We start from the raw sequence: 16,983 nt of genomic DNA, 5'->3' as shown, positions 1-16,983 counted from the left end.
GCATGTTGTACACGCGTTTGATGTAGCGTGAAGGCGAGATGTCAAGGGATTACCCTGATCCATCAACGATCGGCTTGAAGGAGCCGAACGTGAGGTTGTGGTCTGGTGAGAGATCACCGACCTCTAATGATTCTATGAACCGGGTTCGTTCTCCGATCAACGTCGCCCGTGCCTCGAGCGCCAACTGATGGAGCGAATTCACGTCAGATCCCTCGGTAGGGTTCATGACGAGACCGGAAGTACCAGAACGGAGTCTGCACACACAGTTTACCCAGGTTCGGGCCTCCGAAGAGTAATACACTACGTCGTGCTTTGTCTTGGTATTCATGGTGAGGGGATACGTCGTGCAGAGGATTACAATGGTGTTTCAGATGTCTACCGAGAGTTGAGTTCCAGATTGGATCCCTCATGAGGACCCTAGACCTCCATTTAAAACTATAAAGAGGCTAGCCAACTCACCCCCACAAGGCTCCCCCGATTGAGGCTTTGTTGGCCGTCCGATCTGCCTTTCTGGCGCGCCTGAACCGTTGAATCTTCATACTTGGTAAAATCATTTTTCACCTCACAGTTATTTTTCTGTCGAATGACTGATGGGCTCATCTCACGCTTTCATTGGCTGGGTCAGCAGCGCCCATGTGCAAAAGCGATTTGCCCAATCCGCTGCTCGCACGCCGTGGCTCCTTGCCCAATCGCATCCACACCAGGCGAACCCTAAGCCTCCTTTCCCCCGATCACCCAGCCGCCGCACGGCCTCGCTCCTCCTTCCCTCCCGCTGCACCCTCTCCTCGCTCGCAGCCGCCTCCTTTACACCTCCGCCTGAGCTCCGCCTTCCTCGCCGACCTCCCTCCCGCGCCTCTCCCTCCTCCTGCCTCCTCTCTCCCGCTTCACCACAGCCGCCGGTCCCCTCCCTCCCCGTCCATCCTCTCCCTCTCGTTAGCCGCCGCTGCACGAACCTCTCGGATGTGTGCCAGGTAGAAGGCCGGGTGGATGTCTTTGCTCAGCAGGGGAGTGAAAGAAGGATATGAGGGAGAAAGAGAGGAAAGAGGAGACGGAAGTCCGGCGGCTGACGGGACAGGGTTGACGGCGGCTCGATCCGCTCCCGGATTGAGAGCTGCCAGGAGGCTGGGGCTTGGGCGCGATGCACGGGAGGCTGCAGTCCACCTCTTCCTTGTGGTGCAGCGGACGCCGGCATCAGCGGGTGGGCGACAGACCGCGGCCTCAGCGGGTGGGCGACGACACCTGCAGCTGGTGCTATACCCATGGATTCCGGCACAACTCGAAACATTCAGGTGGGTAATTAGAAACTGCTCTGTTTATATATTTTGGGACTGCTCGATGGACAAATCTCGATTTGAAATGTTAGTTGCAAATCGTTCTTTTGCTCGTGATGTGATTTTGCTAGGATGAATTAAGCCTGGGTGGAGTAGCAGATGCGTGCAAGTTTACCTAGAGCTTAGTAGACACACATATTCAGTTCATACTTAATGATATACCTAAAGGCAAAATAGTTACAACCTTTTCCTGGTATCGTACATGAAAGGCTGGCATTCTTTCTGTGCTAGCGTGAGCATGTTGTTCTTGCAGTGCATGGACTTTCTCAGTAATTATGTCACTATGAGAATGCTTGGTGGTGAGTGTGTCTCCATCTGCTAATACATCGGTCATACCTTGGTATATATGCTTGGCGCTATCTGCAGTGGGTTAAGAAAACAATGTATTTGATAGTTTCATCAGTTGTAAAATACTAAATCTGCAAGGTGTTCTACTGTGGGCGCAGTTTTTAATGGTTCTCTTGCCGGTGATTGAAGGTTAGCTGCTCTAATCAAGGAAATAACATATATCTGCATGGTTGTTATTCTTGCTGTTCATCGATGGTTGCTGTGGTTGAGGCATGTTATGCTCGGTGCTATGCCTACATGTGGTTTTGATCGTCTCCTAGGAAATCTGAACCACGCACATCTCTTGATTTTGCAGGTACGAACATACATATAACATGAGTTGCCATGAAAGATGTCTTCCCATCTCAAGTGATGAAGACGGCGTACCTTTATTTTTTGACACAAGTAAGGTTACTGTTTGCAATCTTGAGGTTTGTAATCTAAAGTAAGAAGTAGGATTATACTTAGAAACAGACAAGCTGCCTTTCAGGTCCCATGATCCAGATTAATTTTTAAATGCTACGTAGTGAATCTGATCCAGTTTATTAGTTTTCCCTTTTTCTATTCCTCTTTGTTCTCTTCACCTGATAGATAGTGTTTGTTTGTCTACTCCCCGTTGTTCTGCAGGTACTGGTCGGTGTTGGATTTGGGCTTTATAAACTTGGCTTTCCAGCAGTTGGTTTTCCTCCATCGCCTGCTTATTTTCCCTCTTCGAAGAGTGAATAAAAGATACATGATGAAATACAGGTAGACAAGTGTGTGGAAATTGGACTTCCAGAACTCATCCTAATGGTCGCATTTTCTCAGGTACACATTACAATTTTTTATGAATTTCTGCTGGACCAAACCATTGTTTAAATGGTTTTGAATGAGGTGATGTTGTACTAATCATGTTTGTTTCCTAGACGATATTTTCCTCATCTGTTGCATTCTGGAAAGTGTCTTTGGTCGGTTTTCTGTTCTTTTCACCGTTTCAATCGTGTGACTGTACACATGTATCCTCACAATTAGTGGCGCTTACAAGAATGGCGGGCCTACCTGTAGCTTTTCTTATGTAGTTAAATAAAACAACCCAGGGTCTCACACTTTACTTCCTTTCTAATATAATAAGGCTGCTATTGCCTGTTAATACTTCACATTGGCGATGAGCTTTACACCAGTTATAGTTCATCGATTATCTTCTGCCTTTTTGATAAACATAATTATATGTTAATTTGCTATACTGTTTTCTTACTTTTTTTATCAAACTGCCATATATGATACACGAAGAAGCATTTACCTGAAGGCATTAATAGCGTTTTCACATAGAATTTGTTCTTTTTTTGCTCCCTTAATTAGATGCTCTAGAAACCTGATAAGTGTCACGTTGATTCAGACTTGGTGCTAGATGTGTTAGCCCCCATTTATCCTTGACAAGTACCGTATTCTCAAATCTATATGGTTGGTTGTACTTCTTTTATGTTGGAGCTACAGATGCATCTCGGTCATTTACGGAAACTAAAATCTGCATCTTCAGCTCATAGTTTGCCAAAATTTCTTGAGATTTATTCATATTGTTCTTATTAGGTACTTCAAGTCAAACTTTCTTGAGATTTATTCATGTTGTTCTTAGGTACTTCAAGTCAAACTGTACATGCAATTAATGGGGCTACATGATAGTCACTTTAATATATCTTCTTGGAAGCCGCTTAGTGTTTCCATGAATAATTGTCGCTGGTCTGTTGCACGCCTTCATTGTTTGGTGGGCTACTTCCTGCCTGATGTGGTTGAAGAATTTTTAGAGGCATGGTTCATCTTGCGTGCAGCTTTTAGTTTGAGTTTCTATTGACACATTACATTTCCTTTTCATGTAGACCTCTCCTTTTTCATTTTTTATAGCTGGGTGTAATAGCAAGTCGTCTATAATCATTTTGTTTAACTACAATCCGATGCAAAAAACTTCTGTTTAGTCCTCATAGTTCATCCATAATATGTTTGCTTTCAAAACAAAGAAATCGGGGGTCCAGGTTCTGATCATGCTCCGATTGAGTCTATGTAGCTGTCCTTGGTTTTTTTCTATACGCTTGCATCATCTAGGTTCTGACCATGGCACAATCTTGTTTCAAATTTGTTCTCATATATGTATGCGCCGTGATGATTGATGAGGCGTATTGGTGGAAATAAATCTGAAGCAAATAAGAGCTGCGAGCAACTGGTTGTGCCCCTGTTAACCTGCTCAATATTCGTGTTGTTTGCCTGTCGGTCAAATGCCCGCTATTCAGCAGACAGGTATCTCCATTTCTTAAATCCCTTTCTCTATTCAACGCCCAGTTGATACGTGGTTAGGAATCGGATAAATTTTACTCATATAATTTCATATATCTAAAATACCATGTCCAGATAGCTTAGAAACCAGCGTTAGAAAGGACCTGATACACATTACAATTATGGACTACTGATATACCTAATGCATTTCTTCATGATGGTTGGTTCCCTTTCTCCATATCTTACATATTTAATTATGTGAGTTCGGAAGCCAAAACTGATTGAGATCTTTTGTTCTTACTTGCAGATGTTCTGTTATTTAGAGTACTTCAGTTTCCAGTCTCTATATATTAATCAAATTATGGGTTATTTTGTTCCTTGTCTGGCATGTGTATTTGCTTTGCCCTCTGTTTTTGATAAGGCAAGACAGATCAAATCAACACAGTAATCGTTTAATCCTTCACTATATTCTGAGAAAAGCACTATGATTTTCCGTGTCAGGGTAGTACTATGTACAAACTGATGCTTTGTACTACATGTTCCGCTGTATACCTTGACAGTATTAGGCATTTGCATTGTCCTTTCCTTTGTTTGTTCATGCCACATTAGTTTTTTTAGTTATAGCCGGTTTTATTTCTGATTCGAACTGTCATGTTTTCATTTGTTTCTTGTAAATTCTTTCTGATAAGAAGATGTTGTCTTCCAGTTGTATATTTGTTCTCTTGATTTCATTTGTTTCTTATGCAAGGGTTCTCAAATTATTTTTGTATAGGCAAGACAAAACTTGAAAGGTGATCTGGGACAAGTGGAAGGAGGGAAGCCGCTGTAAGATCGATAATAACTTGCCGACAAGAGCATGTTCATTCAGACGTTTCCTTACTAAAAGTTATTTATCTGTAGCAAGTGTTTCTATTGGAACTATCAAATTCAAACTCCTAGGTGTCTATGTCAGGATGTAGGACTTTGTCCGGGCAGCGATACCCCCTCTGATCTTTTCGTGAATACTTTCACAATTCTTTCTGTAAAGTGCTGCTGATTTTAATAAAATCCCTTTGTTCAAAAAACAATATAATTCAAGCTCCTAGAAGAGCTTGTTCATTCAGACCTTTCCTTACATTTTAACTATGACAGTGACCTCTTTTATTATTTTCTATTTGACTATCATATGCATAAATAGTTGAAAATGGTGTTCGTATGGCGCATTTTTAGCTAATTCCTACCATGCACCTGGATGATTTCTAAAACTTGAAAGATATTAAAGAAACGCAAATTGTTTCAAAACACTCCATGTTATTCGAATAAGATAACAAAATATGCATCCTGAAGTATATATTTTCAAATATAAAGTATACTTCATTTTTCGTCTTCGAGGGTTTGAATTTGTACCTAAGTGGTTGCTAAAACCTACTTATTTTACAAGTTAAATATTTTCAAAACACTTCAAGTTGAGATGGTACTTGCACTTTCTCAAACATAATGTTACTGAAAAATGCAATATTTTCAACGCGCACATGGTTTCAAATGGGGCTCTGTGTGGAGTTAAATTTGTTACCATATGTGCTTGTCCGCAACTAAAACAACTAAACCATGGATTCTCTTTTCAGTGTGAACATGGATTCACATATAGAATATTTTCAAACACATAACCATATTTTCAATATAGCATTGTTTAACACATGAGCTTTCTACTACCAATATCGAATATGTCCATGCAAAATGAAACCATTTCATCGACAACATGGCTTTAGCGGGTCTCTGCACCATTTGGCGCAACGGGTCAACTAGTTTTTATATATAGGAGAGGTCTAGAGTTTACATAGAGAAAATATCATATCGATACGGCCGCCGCCTCCTGCCTTGGAGTACACGTTCATCTCCCTCTCCTCCTTAGGGTTCCCTGATTCTCTTTGGGCCTGGTGGGCCCTGGTTAAGGTCAGGTCTGGGCTCCTTTATGTTAGGCACCCCGGGTCTGGGACCCCCATCACTCATCAACGTGGGAATTATCATCTTCATTAACATCTTCTCCACCACCCTGCCTTGTAGTTGTGCTAGTTGGTTTACTTGCTGGAAGAGTATTATGTTCAGATTGTTAATCATATATTCATACCCACTAATCATAGTTCTTTTGATAAGTAAGAGTGTCGAACCCAACGAGGAGCAGAAGAAATCGATAAGCGGGTTTCAGTAAGGTATTCTCTACAAGTGTTGCAAGATAGTTTGGTAGCAAAAAAATTGGTAACAAGTAACAAAGGTAGCAAGGTGCAGCAAGTGGCCCAATCCTTAATTGTGCTAAGGACAAGTCGGTGGTACTTCTTATAGTGATTAAAACGCTCTTGAGGACACACGGGAATATACTTGTGGGTCATCATGCCTCTTCCCAGCGGGAGCTTCACTATATAGGAGGGGCCATTAGGCAATGGTGCAGTAGTTCCATAAACAATAGGGAGAAGGTAATCTAAGGGGAGAGACCAATGTAGACCTCGACGACCTTGGGGATGAATGTGATGTGCGAATCACCTAACTAGGGGTTTTACATTGTTGGTTGGAGAGCATTGTTATTTTGGGGTATTCCGGCGAGCCGCGAGGGAAGGCTACATGGTTGCGCGGGAACGGGCTCGCCGACACTTCATCAACACCTCTTGGCGCCGACCCCTGTCCATCAAGAGGCATGTGCGGCGGTCAGGCGTCGACCGAAGCCACCAACAGGAATGAAATGACAAGATGTGTGAGAGGACGACACCGTGTACATACGGTTCACTTTTGTTTCTTAGTTACCGTGTGAACGCCATCACACATGACTCATTGCACATGTTTCGACTTTGCCAGCCGTGTGCAATATTAACCCCCCCTCCCCCCAACTCTATTGCATTTGAATGCATGACGACCACTTCGAAGATGTCGACGTGCTCGCATCCGTCGCTGAGTATACTACCATTCCTAGGGTGCTAGATCAGCTAACAAGACCTGATGCAGTCGGTCAAAGCGGTGGATGTGGTCGGCGACCGCATCAACACCGCTCACAAGTTTTTAACAATGTTGAAGCAGAAGACAACACCTAGCTAGCTATCTTGTTTTAAAATTTTACATTTACAGATGTAAATGAGATTCTGACATTTATAATTACGTTTTCAAGCACATCATGTTTGAATCACACAACTAATTTGTACAACTTGCGGCGATGGTACCAATCATATCACATGGTTAACGGAACCTATCGTGTGGCTATATTGCACACCATGCACTGAGATAAAATGCTGCAACGTGGACCTATCATCGCACTCAATTAAACACAGAGAACCGTGTGGTACTCATCACACGATTCTTGGCCGTGAATTGTGTGTGGTGCTACCAGTTATCTCACACGTTTTGCGTGTGGTAACCATGTGTAGTGTATCACATACTATTCAGATAAGCCAATCATGCGTGATCGCACATGGTCCTTTTGTTTACACACGTCTCAAAATTTATAAGCGCACACAATTTAACGATAGGATGTGTTATAAAAGCATCTACAACCGGACGCCTCAAATTCGTGTCAAACGTCTAGGCGGACAGCCCCGTTAGTGAACAATCACAAAAAAGACCTATACGACCTTCTTAAACGGGCCTCGAATGCCTGGGCTGACCGGCACCCCTCATATTCAACCCAAATTTAGGAGGATATGAGCCCGGGACGTGTCCGCCACATCGGACAGACGATGGATCCAACATGGAATCGCCTGCAAACCCGGCGGTCGGACAGACATCTCCTCCGTCCCCGCGTGGCACCGCTCCGCCGGGCCGTGTAGTGCGCTAGCCGGAATATTTAAGCCGATCGCTGGCACCGAAACCCTACCCATCCACATCCCCCCTCCCGTTCGCCGCCGCCGCCACTTTCCACTCGCCGTACGCCACTTTCTGGTAGTAACTATGCCCCCAAGCCGCCGAGCAACTAATCTAATGTTGGAGCGCCGGCTGCAACTCCTTGAGCAGGTCCTGGCAAGGCGCAAAGCCCAGATAGTTGCGGGCCTACCTCCTGATGCGGTAGATCCGGAGGAGGAGGAGCACGAGGACGGGAGAAGAAGGAGCACGAGGACAAGGAGGAGGCGGAGGAGGAGGGGGAGGATGTGGGGGACACTGGAGCCGCGGATCTGCAGGCGAAGCAGCAGACGATCCTCGATTCCCTCCGGTCGGAATCGGCGGCGGAGGCCAAACCACGTCGTCTGCAGAAGGCGGAGGCGGAGCACGCCGCGGACGTCGACGAGATGCGCGCGGCTATGGATGAGGAGGAGCCGGAGCCCTCTTACGCACCCGTCTACCCGGCGCCCGGCACAAAAGTCGTGGACATCTCCTACGACGAAACTTAGTTTAGACTAGCGTGATGTACGTACTACTATGTAGGAAAACTTTTGCATGACTCATATGGATTTAGGAAATGAAATACGATGTATTCGAATGCATAGCACCAAATATGAGGTGTCATCGCTTAGTTCCTACGGACGCGTCCAGTGCTTGAGGGGCTGGCTAGATGCTCCAGGTGTGTCTTAATATTAATAGGACCCATTTGCACTAGTGGTACATACGCCAGTGACATACATTGACAGATGGGAAATGTTTGACAATGGTGTGGTGGCCGAAGCTTTGGCCGGTCGCACGCGTGCCACTCGGTCGTGCAGGGATCCAGGACGAATCCTATTTGGCGCTGCAGGCGTCTGTTAATGTCTATTTTGCAAACGAGTGCCTGCAGCGCCCCGTACTGGGCCGGCCCGTTATGCTGTACTTTGTCTGCAAAAAATAAGCACCTCGTCGCAACTCAAACAACAGACCTCCTGCAGTGAGCTTCAATAGTATAACCACCCCGCGACACAACAGGATCTGATAAGATTCAATTCTTTCTTTTATTTATTCTTTCATTTTCCTTTTTCTTTCTCTCATTTTTCTTTCTTCAATTTTTTGTTTTTTGTTTTTTGTTTTTTCTTTTCTTCTTCTTCCTAGTTTCTTTCCCCCATCGTTTTTGCTTTTTCTTTAATATGTGAACTTTTTCAAATTTGATGAAATTTTCTTTTCAAAATCTATGAACTTTTTTCTATTTTTCGTGAACTAGTTTAAAAAATTGATGATTTTGTTTCAAATTTGATGAACTTTTTTTAAAATTCGAGGAACTTTTTCTAAATTTGATGAATTTTTTTTCAAAATCTTTGAACTGTTTTCAAATTCAATGAACATTTTTTCAAATTGGGTGAACTATTTTCAAAAATTTGTGAACTTTTTTATTTTTGTGAACTTTCTTCAAATTTGATGATCTTTTTTCAAATTGGTGAACTTTTTAAAAAAAATGATGAACATTTTTCAAAATTTTGTGAACTATTTTTTTAAAATTGATGAACTTTTTCTTGAATAAGGCAACATTTTTATGCATTGTCAGGAACTTTTTCTGAAATTTTTGAAGTTTCATTTTTGTTAAAGAAAATCATATATGAGTGGCTATGAAAGTGTTAGTGCTGCATTTTGTTAGTTGCAAATATATGCCCTAGTGGTTAGCTGAACACATGTAGGTAATGCCGATCGCAAGTTCTTCATATACAAAATACGTATAAGTTTTTTTTTGAATTAGTTTGAATTGCTTACCACATATGTCACGTGGTCAAAGTACGTATAAGTTAGTGTAGTACTAATAGAAGCATTAAGTACTACGGTTACCATGCGAGTTATGTTGGCGCAATGGTTTTTGTGTATATTTTTCGTGTATATTTTTTGAGGATAGTTTTTCTATTCGTGTCTCCGTTTTTGAAGTAGCTGCTGGGCCGGCCTGCTAGGCGGCGCGTGCGGGCGCCAGGAAGGATAAGCGGCGCTGAATGCACCGAGTAGGAGCTCCCGGGATCCAGCGCACACACGTCTCATGATCCAGGTTTCGGGTCGTTGTTTTCCTCCTTGGCCAACCACGTGCCTTTGGCCCATCACAACCACTTGTTTTTTTTTCTCAGCCTTCCTCTTTATCTTCTTTCCCAAGTCGTCCTCAAAGACCCATGTTCACCACTGCTGACTGAAACTCCGACACGGTGGGCAAAGAAGCTCCACCGCATCTCGAAGCTGCATCTGTTTTTTTTTTCCGGTGATCTGACCGCGGCGACCATGGCTAGGCCCATAATATCATGGAGCTGCGAGCTCGGGGCAGCGGGTGCTGCATGTTGCGACTGTGGTCGTTGCGTGCTGGAACCAGCGACAATTTTTGCTACATCCACTAATGGCGGAGCTACGACCCACGATGATGGAGGCAGTTATTTGCTACAACCATCGTCGGCTTTTTCTACGACCGACGAGGAAATTTGTTACATTCATTAATGGTGGAGAGGCAACCCGGGATGGCGACGACGACGTTTTTGTTGCAGCCGTCGTCCTTTTTTTTGCTCTAATCGATGTTGCAATCGGCAACGAGAAAAGCTAGCGAGGAGAAAAGCTATGGCCAGCGATGAGAAAAGCTACGACCAGAGACATGAAAATGGGTCGGCCGCTACGCCGGTACGCAACACTAAAAGTTGCAACCGACGATCGACAATGTTACAACCGGCATTGTTGAAAGCTGCATCCGGTTATGAAAGAAGCTTCAACCTGCTAGAAAAAAAAACTTCGACCGGTGATTTAGAAAGCTTCAACCGGCGACAGTGAAACACAAAAGCTATAATCGTTAACACAAAAGCTTCGACTGTATATTTTAAAAGCTTCAACTAGAGACCGGCGAAGAACAGGTTGCAGCGGCGAGCCGTTGATGCACATGACATTTTTCTATGCAATGAAAAAGTTGCAGTCGTTGGCACAAAAAGTTTCAACCCTATTTTTGGAAAGCTTCAACATGGTGACAAAAACTTGGAACTGACATCTCACCATTAATGCAATGGCGGCACTCCTTCGTCGGAGTTGCGACCTTCACCGGCAAGAGTTGCATGTGACGGAGCCGACGAGAGCCACGGTGACATCAGGTGCTGCGACCGGGGCGGGCCACGCTGGGAACAAGCGACGGTGAGGCTGGAGAGGAGACGGCGGCCGGGAGGACGTCCAGGCGATGGAGGGCGGTCGAGGGCGGCAGTGACGAGGGCAGCGGTCGGCAGCGACGTGGACGTCTGGCGAGTTGGCTGACGGCTGGGCGAGACCACGGGGCTGCTCGGGGATGAACATGCCTCATGTTTTTTGGGTGTGTCTAGAACACATCTAGATGTGACATAACTATGGCACATCTAAGTTGACTTCATCGCTTGTTTTATGGTCCAAATACTTGTTTTCTTGTTTGTTTGAATTTTTTTGGGTCCGAATAACTGCCACACGTGTGGCATGGACGGGAACCCGCCCGCACGCCTCGTGTGGCATGGACGGGAACCGGCCCGCACGACCACATCCGCGCGCACAAAAGCACGGCCCGCACGTCCGGTATGTGGCAACCCCGCCCGCACTGCCCCGTCCGGGCCAGACAACCCGCTGCCTGCACGACCCAGCCGTTCCCGGCCTCCGATCCATCCCCTCTCTCGTCTGCCGCCATCGTCCCCCACCTCTCGAACCCCGACCTCCGTCGTCGGCCATCTCTGGTTGCCATGGCAACCAGGGCAGATCCGTAGGGCGCTCCCACCGCAAACCACACCCCAACCCTCCCCACCCCCAGCCCCCCACTCCAACCCAGCCCTCCAGAGACGATCATCTAAAACCAGGTGAAAATCTCCCGATCTCATCCTTCTCATCCTTAAGGCTGAAAATCTCCCGATCTTGTACTGGGTCCATGCTATAGGGGTAGAACACTGCATGGTTCAGTGTATATTCGCAATTGCCAGGCAGAATACATCAGATCTGCCATGTACTACGTTTGAGATTAACTTAAGTTCATAGTTTAATTGACGCAAGTAGTTGGGTATGAAATGGATGAGTAGGAATCCCTAAAAAAGGGCAGGAAGGACAATTTTTGGAATGAAGGGGGTGGGAAAAATTAATTGCCACTTGTGTATAACGACAGTTGCCACCTTTCGTTGTCAGTAGCTGCCACCTATTTTGACCTGTTGCTTGCCATCCCTATCTTCTATGTGCAAGCAGCAGAAGAATACAATTCTTGTGGATTGTTGATGCCTTCTTGTTCATCCAGTGATTGAGAACACATCAGAAAGAAGCGAGACACGGAAAGAATGAATCACGAAGATGGCGCTGATGCTTGGGGTTCTCAAAGGCCAGAAACGCCCCCTTGGCATGCATCAGAGTACAGTCAACTCATCTCTGCAGGGCCGTTGCTGCCACTACTAGAACAGTATGCAGGCGTAGGTATGATGCGTGATAACAAAAGAGGAGAACAGTTGCCATCTTCACAACGATGAAGATGACATTCTACTTATGTCATACACTATCATTTTTTCGCAGGTTCTTATGACCAAAACACTCTTAGGGGGGCCCGTGGCAAGTTCAGTCACAAGGCGCTAACACTGACAAATGTACGGGCAGCCAACTTCAACTAGCTAGTATGGCTAATCAAGGTAATGCAAAAACGAAAAAAGAGCACATACTGCTGTGGACATGAAAAATGAACATGCAAAAAAACTGGCAAAAGGACTCACGAGTTATGACGGGTGAAAATGCAGAGCCTTCATGCAGCACGTGGCATCAGGCAACACTAATGTACCTGCCATCAACGTCATACACAGGTGAGTCCATAAAAAAAATGAAGTTGCGGATGCTCAATTAGCAGAAGGAGCATAGTTGACAACTGCAATTGCCATGACTGGACATCTACAATTGCCATGAATTAAAAACTACACTTGTCATCCCTGGACAACTGTTGTTGCCATCCCTGGACACCTGTAGTTGCCATGGAGGAACAACTGTAGTTGCCATGCCAGTGCAACTACATTTGCCATGCCAAGTTGCCATGAAGGAACAACTGCGGTTGCCATACCGATGCAACTACAGTTACCATGCCAGTAAAACTGCAGTTGCCACATCAGGGGCAACTGCAGTTGTCGTGTTAGCACAAAACTGCATTTGCCATGAATTGACCAACCACTACTATGCTTACAGGTCATTACGCTGGTGGTAACCCGGCAAACGTCTCGTGGCAAGCTTCACAAATTGCAGGTGGAGCACGTCATTATGGTGTCACAGACCACACAAGATGGTCAATGCAGCACAACAAGGTAAGGAAAAAAACTGAACCACAAAAAACAGCGCTACATTTGTTATTTGTAGTTATTTGTAGGCAAAACAAATAGTTGCCATGTTTGTTGAACAGTAGCTGCCATGACTGGGCAGCTACACCTGCCATACATGTCCACGCGCAGACTCACGGCTTGCTGTTTGAAATGATGTCATGCCAAATCACTCGAAGATGGTGTGATCCGTTGCGATACACATGTTATCCAAACAAAAATCTTACTCTCGTACCTGTTTTTTTCTATTACAGGGCCTACAACTACACTGAACAGCGGCGCGGGGACATCTACGGCGGGGAGCTCTGAGCGCACGGAAGACGCGTTCCACCAGCCAGTAGACAATCATGCCGCAAACAATTTCGAGTCAGAGTCGGGAATGGCAATCATTCCAGCAATGCCGACAAGCACCCCTTTGAACACAAGCACTGACAACACTCAAGTAGATGGAACTGCCGCCGATACTGAAGTGAATGATGAAACTGACGACGACGCACAAGGGGATGAAGATGGTGGGCAATCAGAGATCGTGGTACCTCAGCCACCGTACATTGGGCAGAGATTTGAATCGTTCGAACAAGCAAAGGAATACTACCAGACATATGCAAAGTTCCATGGATTTGCGGTCAACACCGAGTACCATAGGAAAATTAAGAAAACTAACGAGTACAGCAGAGGTGAGATGAGGTGCCACAAGGCACGGAGGAACAAGAAGGGGAAAGGTGTTGCGCCTGTCGTTCCGGAACGAAAGAGAGGTATCATTCTCAAGTCTGAGTGCCCTGTCCGGTGTAAGCTAAACGTAGATGGAGCACAGTGGGTGGTCAATGAATATTTTGACGAGCACAACCACCAACTCATAAAGAAGTTCGACCTGGTAAAATTTCTGACCGCCCACAGAGGGTTCACCCCCGTCGAAAGGCAATTCGTAAAGCTGCTACATGATTGTAACGTCGGTCCATCAAGAATGGTACATATACTATCTCTCATCCACAGCAAAAAGGGGACTCTGAGTAGCATGCCGTACATACCAGCTGACGTCACAAACCTACAGGCCAAGTACCATAGAGAGAGCAAGTTGGCAGACATAGAGGCCACAATGGCCTACTTTGATGAGAAAGCGAAGGAAGATCCAGATTTCTTCTACAGGATAAGGTTGGACGATGAGGACCGTGTCAGGAACATGTATTGGGTGGATGGTGCTGCAAGGAGAGCCTACAAACATTTCCGAGATTGCATTTCATTCGACGCGACGTACCTCACCAATATGTACAAGATGCCATGCGCTCCGTTCATAGGAATAAATAACCACAATCAGTCGTTGCAGTTCGGCTGCGGGCTCGTCCGGAACGAAGACACGGACGGGTACGTTTGGCTGTTCAAGACCTTCTTGGAGTGCATGGATGGACTTGCTCCGATGAACATAATAACAGACCAAGATTTCAGCATGCGTGCAGGCATAGAGGAGGTCTTTCCGTTGGCAGTGCACAGGCACTGCAGGTGGGACATTATAAAGAAGGCTGAGGAGACGCTAGGACCGTTCTTTGCTGACCGTCCAGAGCTGCACAAGGCATTCGAGCTGTGCATGGACCACAGCTTGACGGTGGAGGAGTTTGAAAGGAGCTGGATGGCCATGACTGAAACACATCAAGTCCAAGACAACGAGACTCTTCTTAGCCTGTGGGAGAAGCGAATGTACTGGGTGCCGGCCTACTTCATGCAGTGCTTCTTCCCCTTTCTGCAGACTACGCAGCGCAGTGAGGGGTTCAATGCTGTTTTGAAGCGGTACGTCAGCCCTGGCAACTCATTGCTACAGTTTGCCAAGCAGTACACAGCTTTGCAACAAAAAATTCTGGGATCTGAGCTACAGCAAGAAGCGACCACGGCACTAAAGCAGCCAAAATTGCTAACGTATTTACCGATAGAGAGGCAAATGAGCAAGATATACACCAACAAGATATTTAACAAGTAAGTCAGTTGCGTTACAGTCTTATTTGCAGAAAAAGCACCAAGTCAGTAGGTGCCTTATAGAGTGCAATGCAGTTGCCATGATATGTAGTTGCCATGTTTAATGAAATACTGTTTGCCATGCTTACTCAGCTGCATGTTGCCATGTTCAATGAAAATTCTGTTTTGCCATGCTTGCTCGGGTGCATTTTCCTTGTTGAATGAAGTGCAGTTGCCATGTTTAATGCACTGTGCTTCCATTGGGGCATGTTGGCATGCAAATGCCAATGTCAACTGGAAAAAATGTTATATTGGCGACACATATGCCGAAATGCAGTTGCCATGTTTAATAAAATGCATCTGCCATGTTTGTTGAAATGCAATTGCCATGTTTACTCAACTGTAGATGCCATGTTTAAATAAAAGGACAGTTGCCATGTTTTATGCAATGTGCTTCCATTGGGGAATGTTGGTGTGGAAAAATGACGATGTCCAGTTGAAAATGTACTACAGTTGCCATGTCTAGTGTACTACAGTTGCCATGTCTAGTGTACTACATTTGCCATGTCTAGTGTACTGCATTTGCCATGTTCAACGTACTATATTTGCCATGTTCAATGAACTATGTTTGCCATCTTCAAACAAAATGTATTTCTATTCCCATGACAACATAAGGTGGTACAAGAAAAGAGCGCACGATAGTTTAACAGAAAACACACAAAACTTGCAGATTCCAGGAAGAAATAAAGCGTGCCAGCATGTTCACGGCTTTCCAGGTGGACGAGCATATGTTCAAGGTGTGTTCTATTTTGGGCATGTCAGATTCAAAACCTGAAGACCCGGACAAAGGAAGGAACTACTTCGTCAAAGCCTCGATAGGCGAAGGCGAGTACTACTGCCAATGCTGCAAGTTCGAACGGGACGGCATTGTGTGCTGTCACATACTAAAAGTAATGGGCATGAACGCTGTGACACGGATGCCCCGCCATTTCATAAGGCGTCGATGGACTTGGGACGCTGACGATGCGTTGGCGCCGCAGACAACACACGCAGTTCTGGCTGTGCATGACGAGAGACCTGAGTCAACCATGGAAGTCGTGAGGCACGTTGTGCTGACAAAGAACTATGCTGAGCTAATTGATGAAGCGTGCAAGAGTGATGAGACAGTGAGAGTCGCAGAAAAACACAAGAAGGCACTGAAAAGAGAGCTTGATGAGATCAAGAAGAGGAAAGCTGAGGAAGCCTTACACCGGTTCCCTCGCACATCAAGTGTGCCTTCATCCATGGGGCCATCATCTGAAAACTCGGAGATAGGATCTGGAACAGCAAGCACACAGACCCAGGTCAGGAACCCACCCCGTTCTATCACAAAGGGTCGTCCAAGAGAGATAAGGTACAAGTCAGGATTGGAGATCCAAGCAAAACACAAGAAAACGAAGAAAGGGGCGGGCAATCCATGAGCAAAAATTGGGGCGATGTGACATGGTCCTTGTGGACATTTTGTTTTGTACCCTAGATGATGAGATTTTTTTTTAAAATTGGGAGAATGACTCTTGAGGGGCATCAGAAGTGGAAGGAAAATTCATTGAATGGATAAATGCAGTTGCCATGTTATGGGTACTTAATCTGCCATGTTATGTGTAGTTAATCTGCCATGTTATGTGTAGTTGGTCTGCCATGCTATTTTATACTAAATATGCCATGCTATTTTATACTAAATATGACATGCTATTTTATACTAAAATATGCCATGCTATTTGTACTGGATCTGCCATTTTAGTTGTACTGGATCTGCCATGTTAGTTGTACTGTATCTGCCACATTAATTATGCTGGATCTACCATGTTGTTTGTACTGTATCTGCCATGTTAGCTATACTGAAAATATGCCATGGTATTTGTAATGACTCTGCATGGCATATATTTCCATGACAATATGATGCGGTTTAGAGACACATAGTGTGTTGTGTGGAAAATGTATGGGAA

General features: G+C 45.2%; 1 protein-coding gene and 1 long non-coding RNA gene across 2 annotated transcripts; both read left to right on the top strand.

The window, feature by feature from the left end:
• Positions 1-659: 659 nt before the first annotated feature.
• LOC125544266 lies at positions 660-5,004 on the top strand. Its single transcript, XR_007299353.1, has 4 exons — positions 660-1,289; positions 1,975-2,063; positions 2,286-3,926; positions 4,675-5,004. It is a non-coding gene; the product is annotated as an uncharacterized LOC125544266 (long non-coding RNA).
• A 9,146-nt stretch (positions 5,005-14,150) lies between these two features.
• Positions 14,151-16,458, top strand: LOC125546856 (protein FAR1-RELATED SEQUENCE 5-like). The gene is made up of 3 exons (XM_048710968.1): positions 14,151-14,702; positions 14,796-15,019; positions 15,729-16,458. Exons 1-3 carry the CDS (start codon positions 14,151-14,153, stop codon positions 16,456-16,458), a joined length of 1,506 nt encoding a protein of 501 aa, XP_048566925.1.
• The last annotated feature ends 525 nt before the right edge of the window (positions 16,459-16,983 follow it).

The sequence above is a fragment of the Triticum urartu genome, chromosome 3 (genome assembly GCF_003073215.2).
Source record: "Triticum urartu cultivar G1812 chromosome 3, Tu2.1, whole genome shotgun sequence".
In the NCBI taxonomy this organism is placed as follows: domain Eukaryota; kingdom Viridiplantae; phylum Streptophyta; class Magnoliopsida; order Poales; family Poaceae; genus Triticum; species Triticum urartu.
This window is presented reverse-complemented; position numbering and strand designations above follow the sequence as displayed.

What these genes read in the sequence shown, in the direction of transcription:
- LOC125546856 (XM_048710968.1), top strand. Translation starts at nt 14,151, where the DNA reads ATGGCCTACTTTGATGAGAAAGCGAAGGAAGATCCAGATTTCTTCTAC. An exon ending in CCATGACTGAAACACATCAA is followed by an intron (nt 14,703 to 14,795) that starts GTCCAAGACAAC and finishes CCCTTTCTGCAG; the next exon opens with ACTACGCAGCGCAGTGAGGG. An exon ending in ACCAACAAGATATTTAACAA is followed by an intron (nt 15,020 to 15,728) that starts GTAAGTCAGTTG and finishes CAAAACTTGCAG; the next exon opens with ATTCCAGGAAGAAATAAAGC.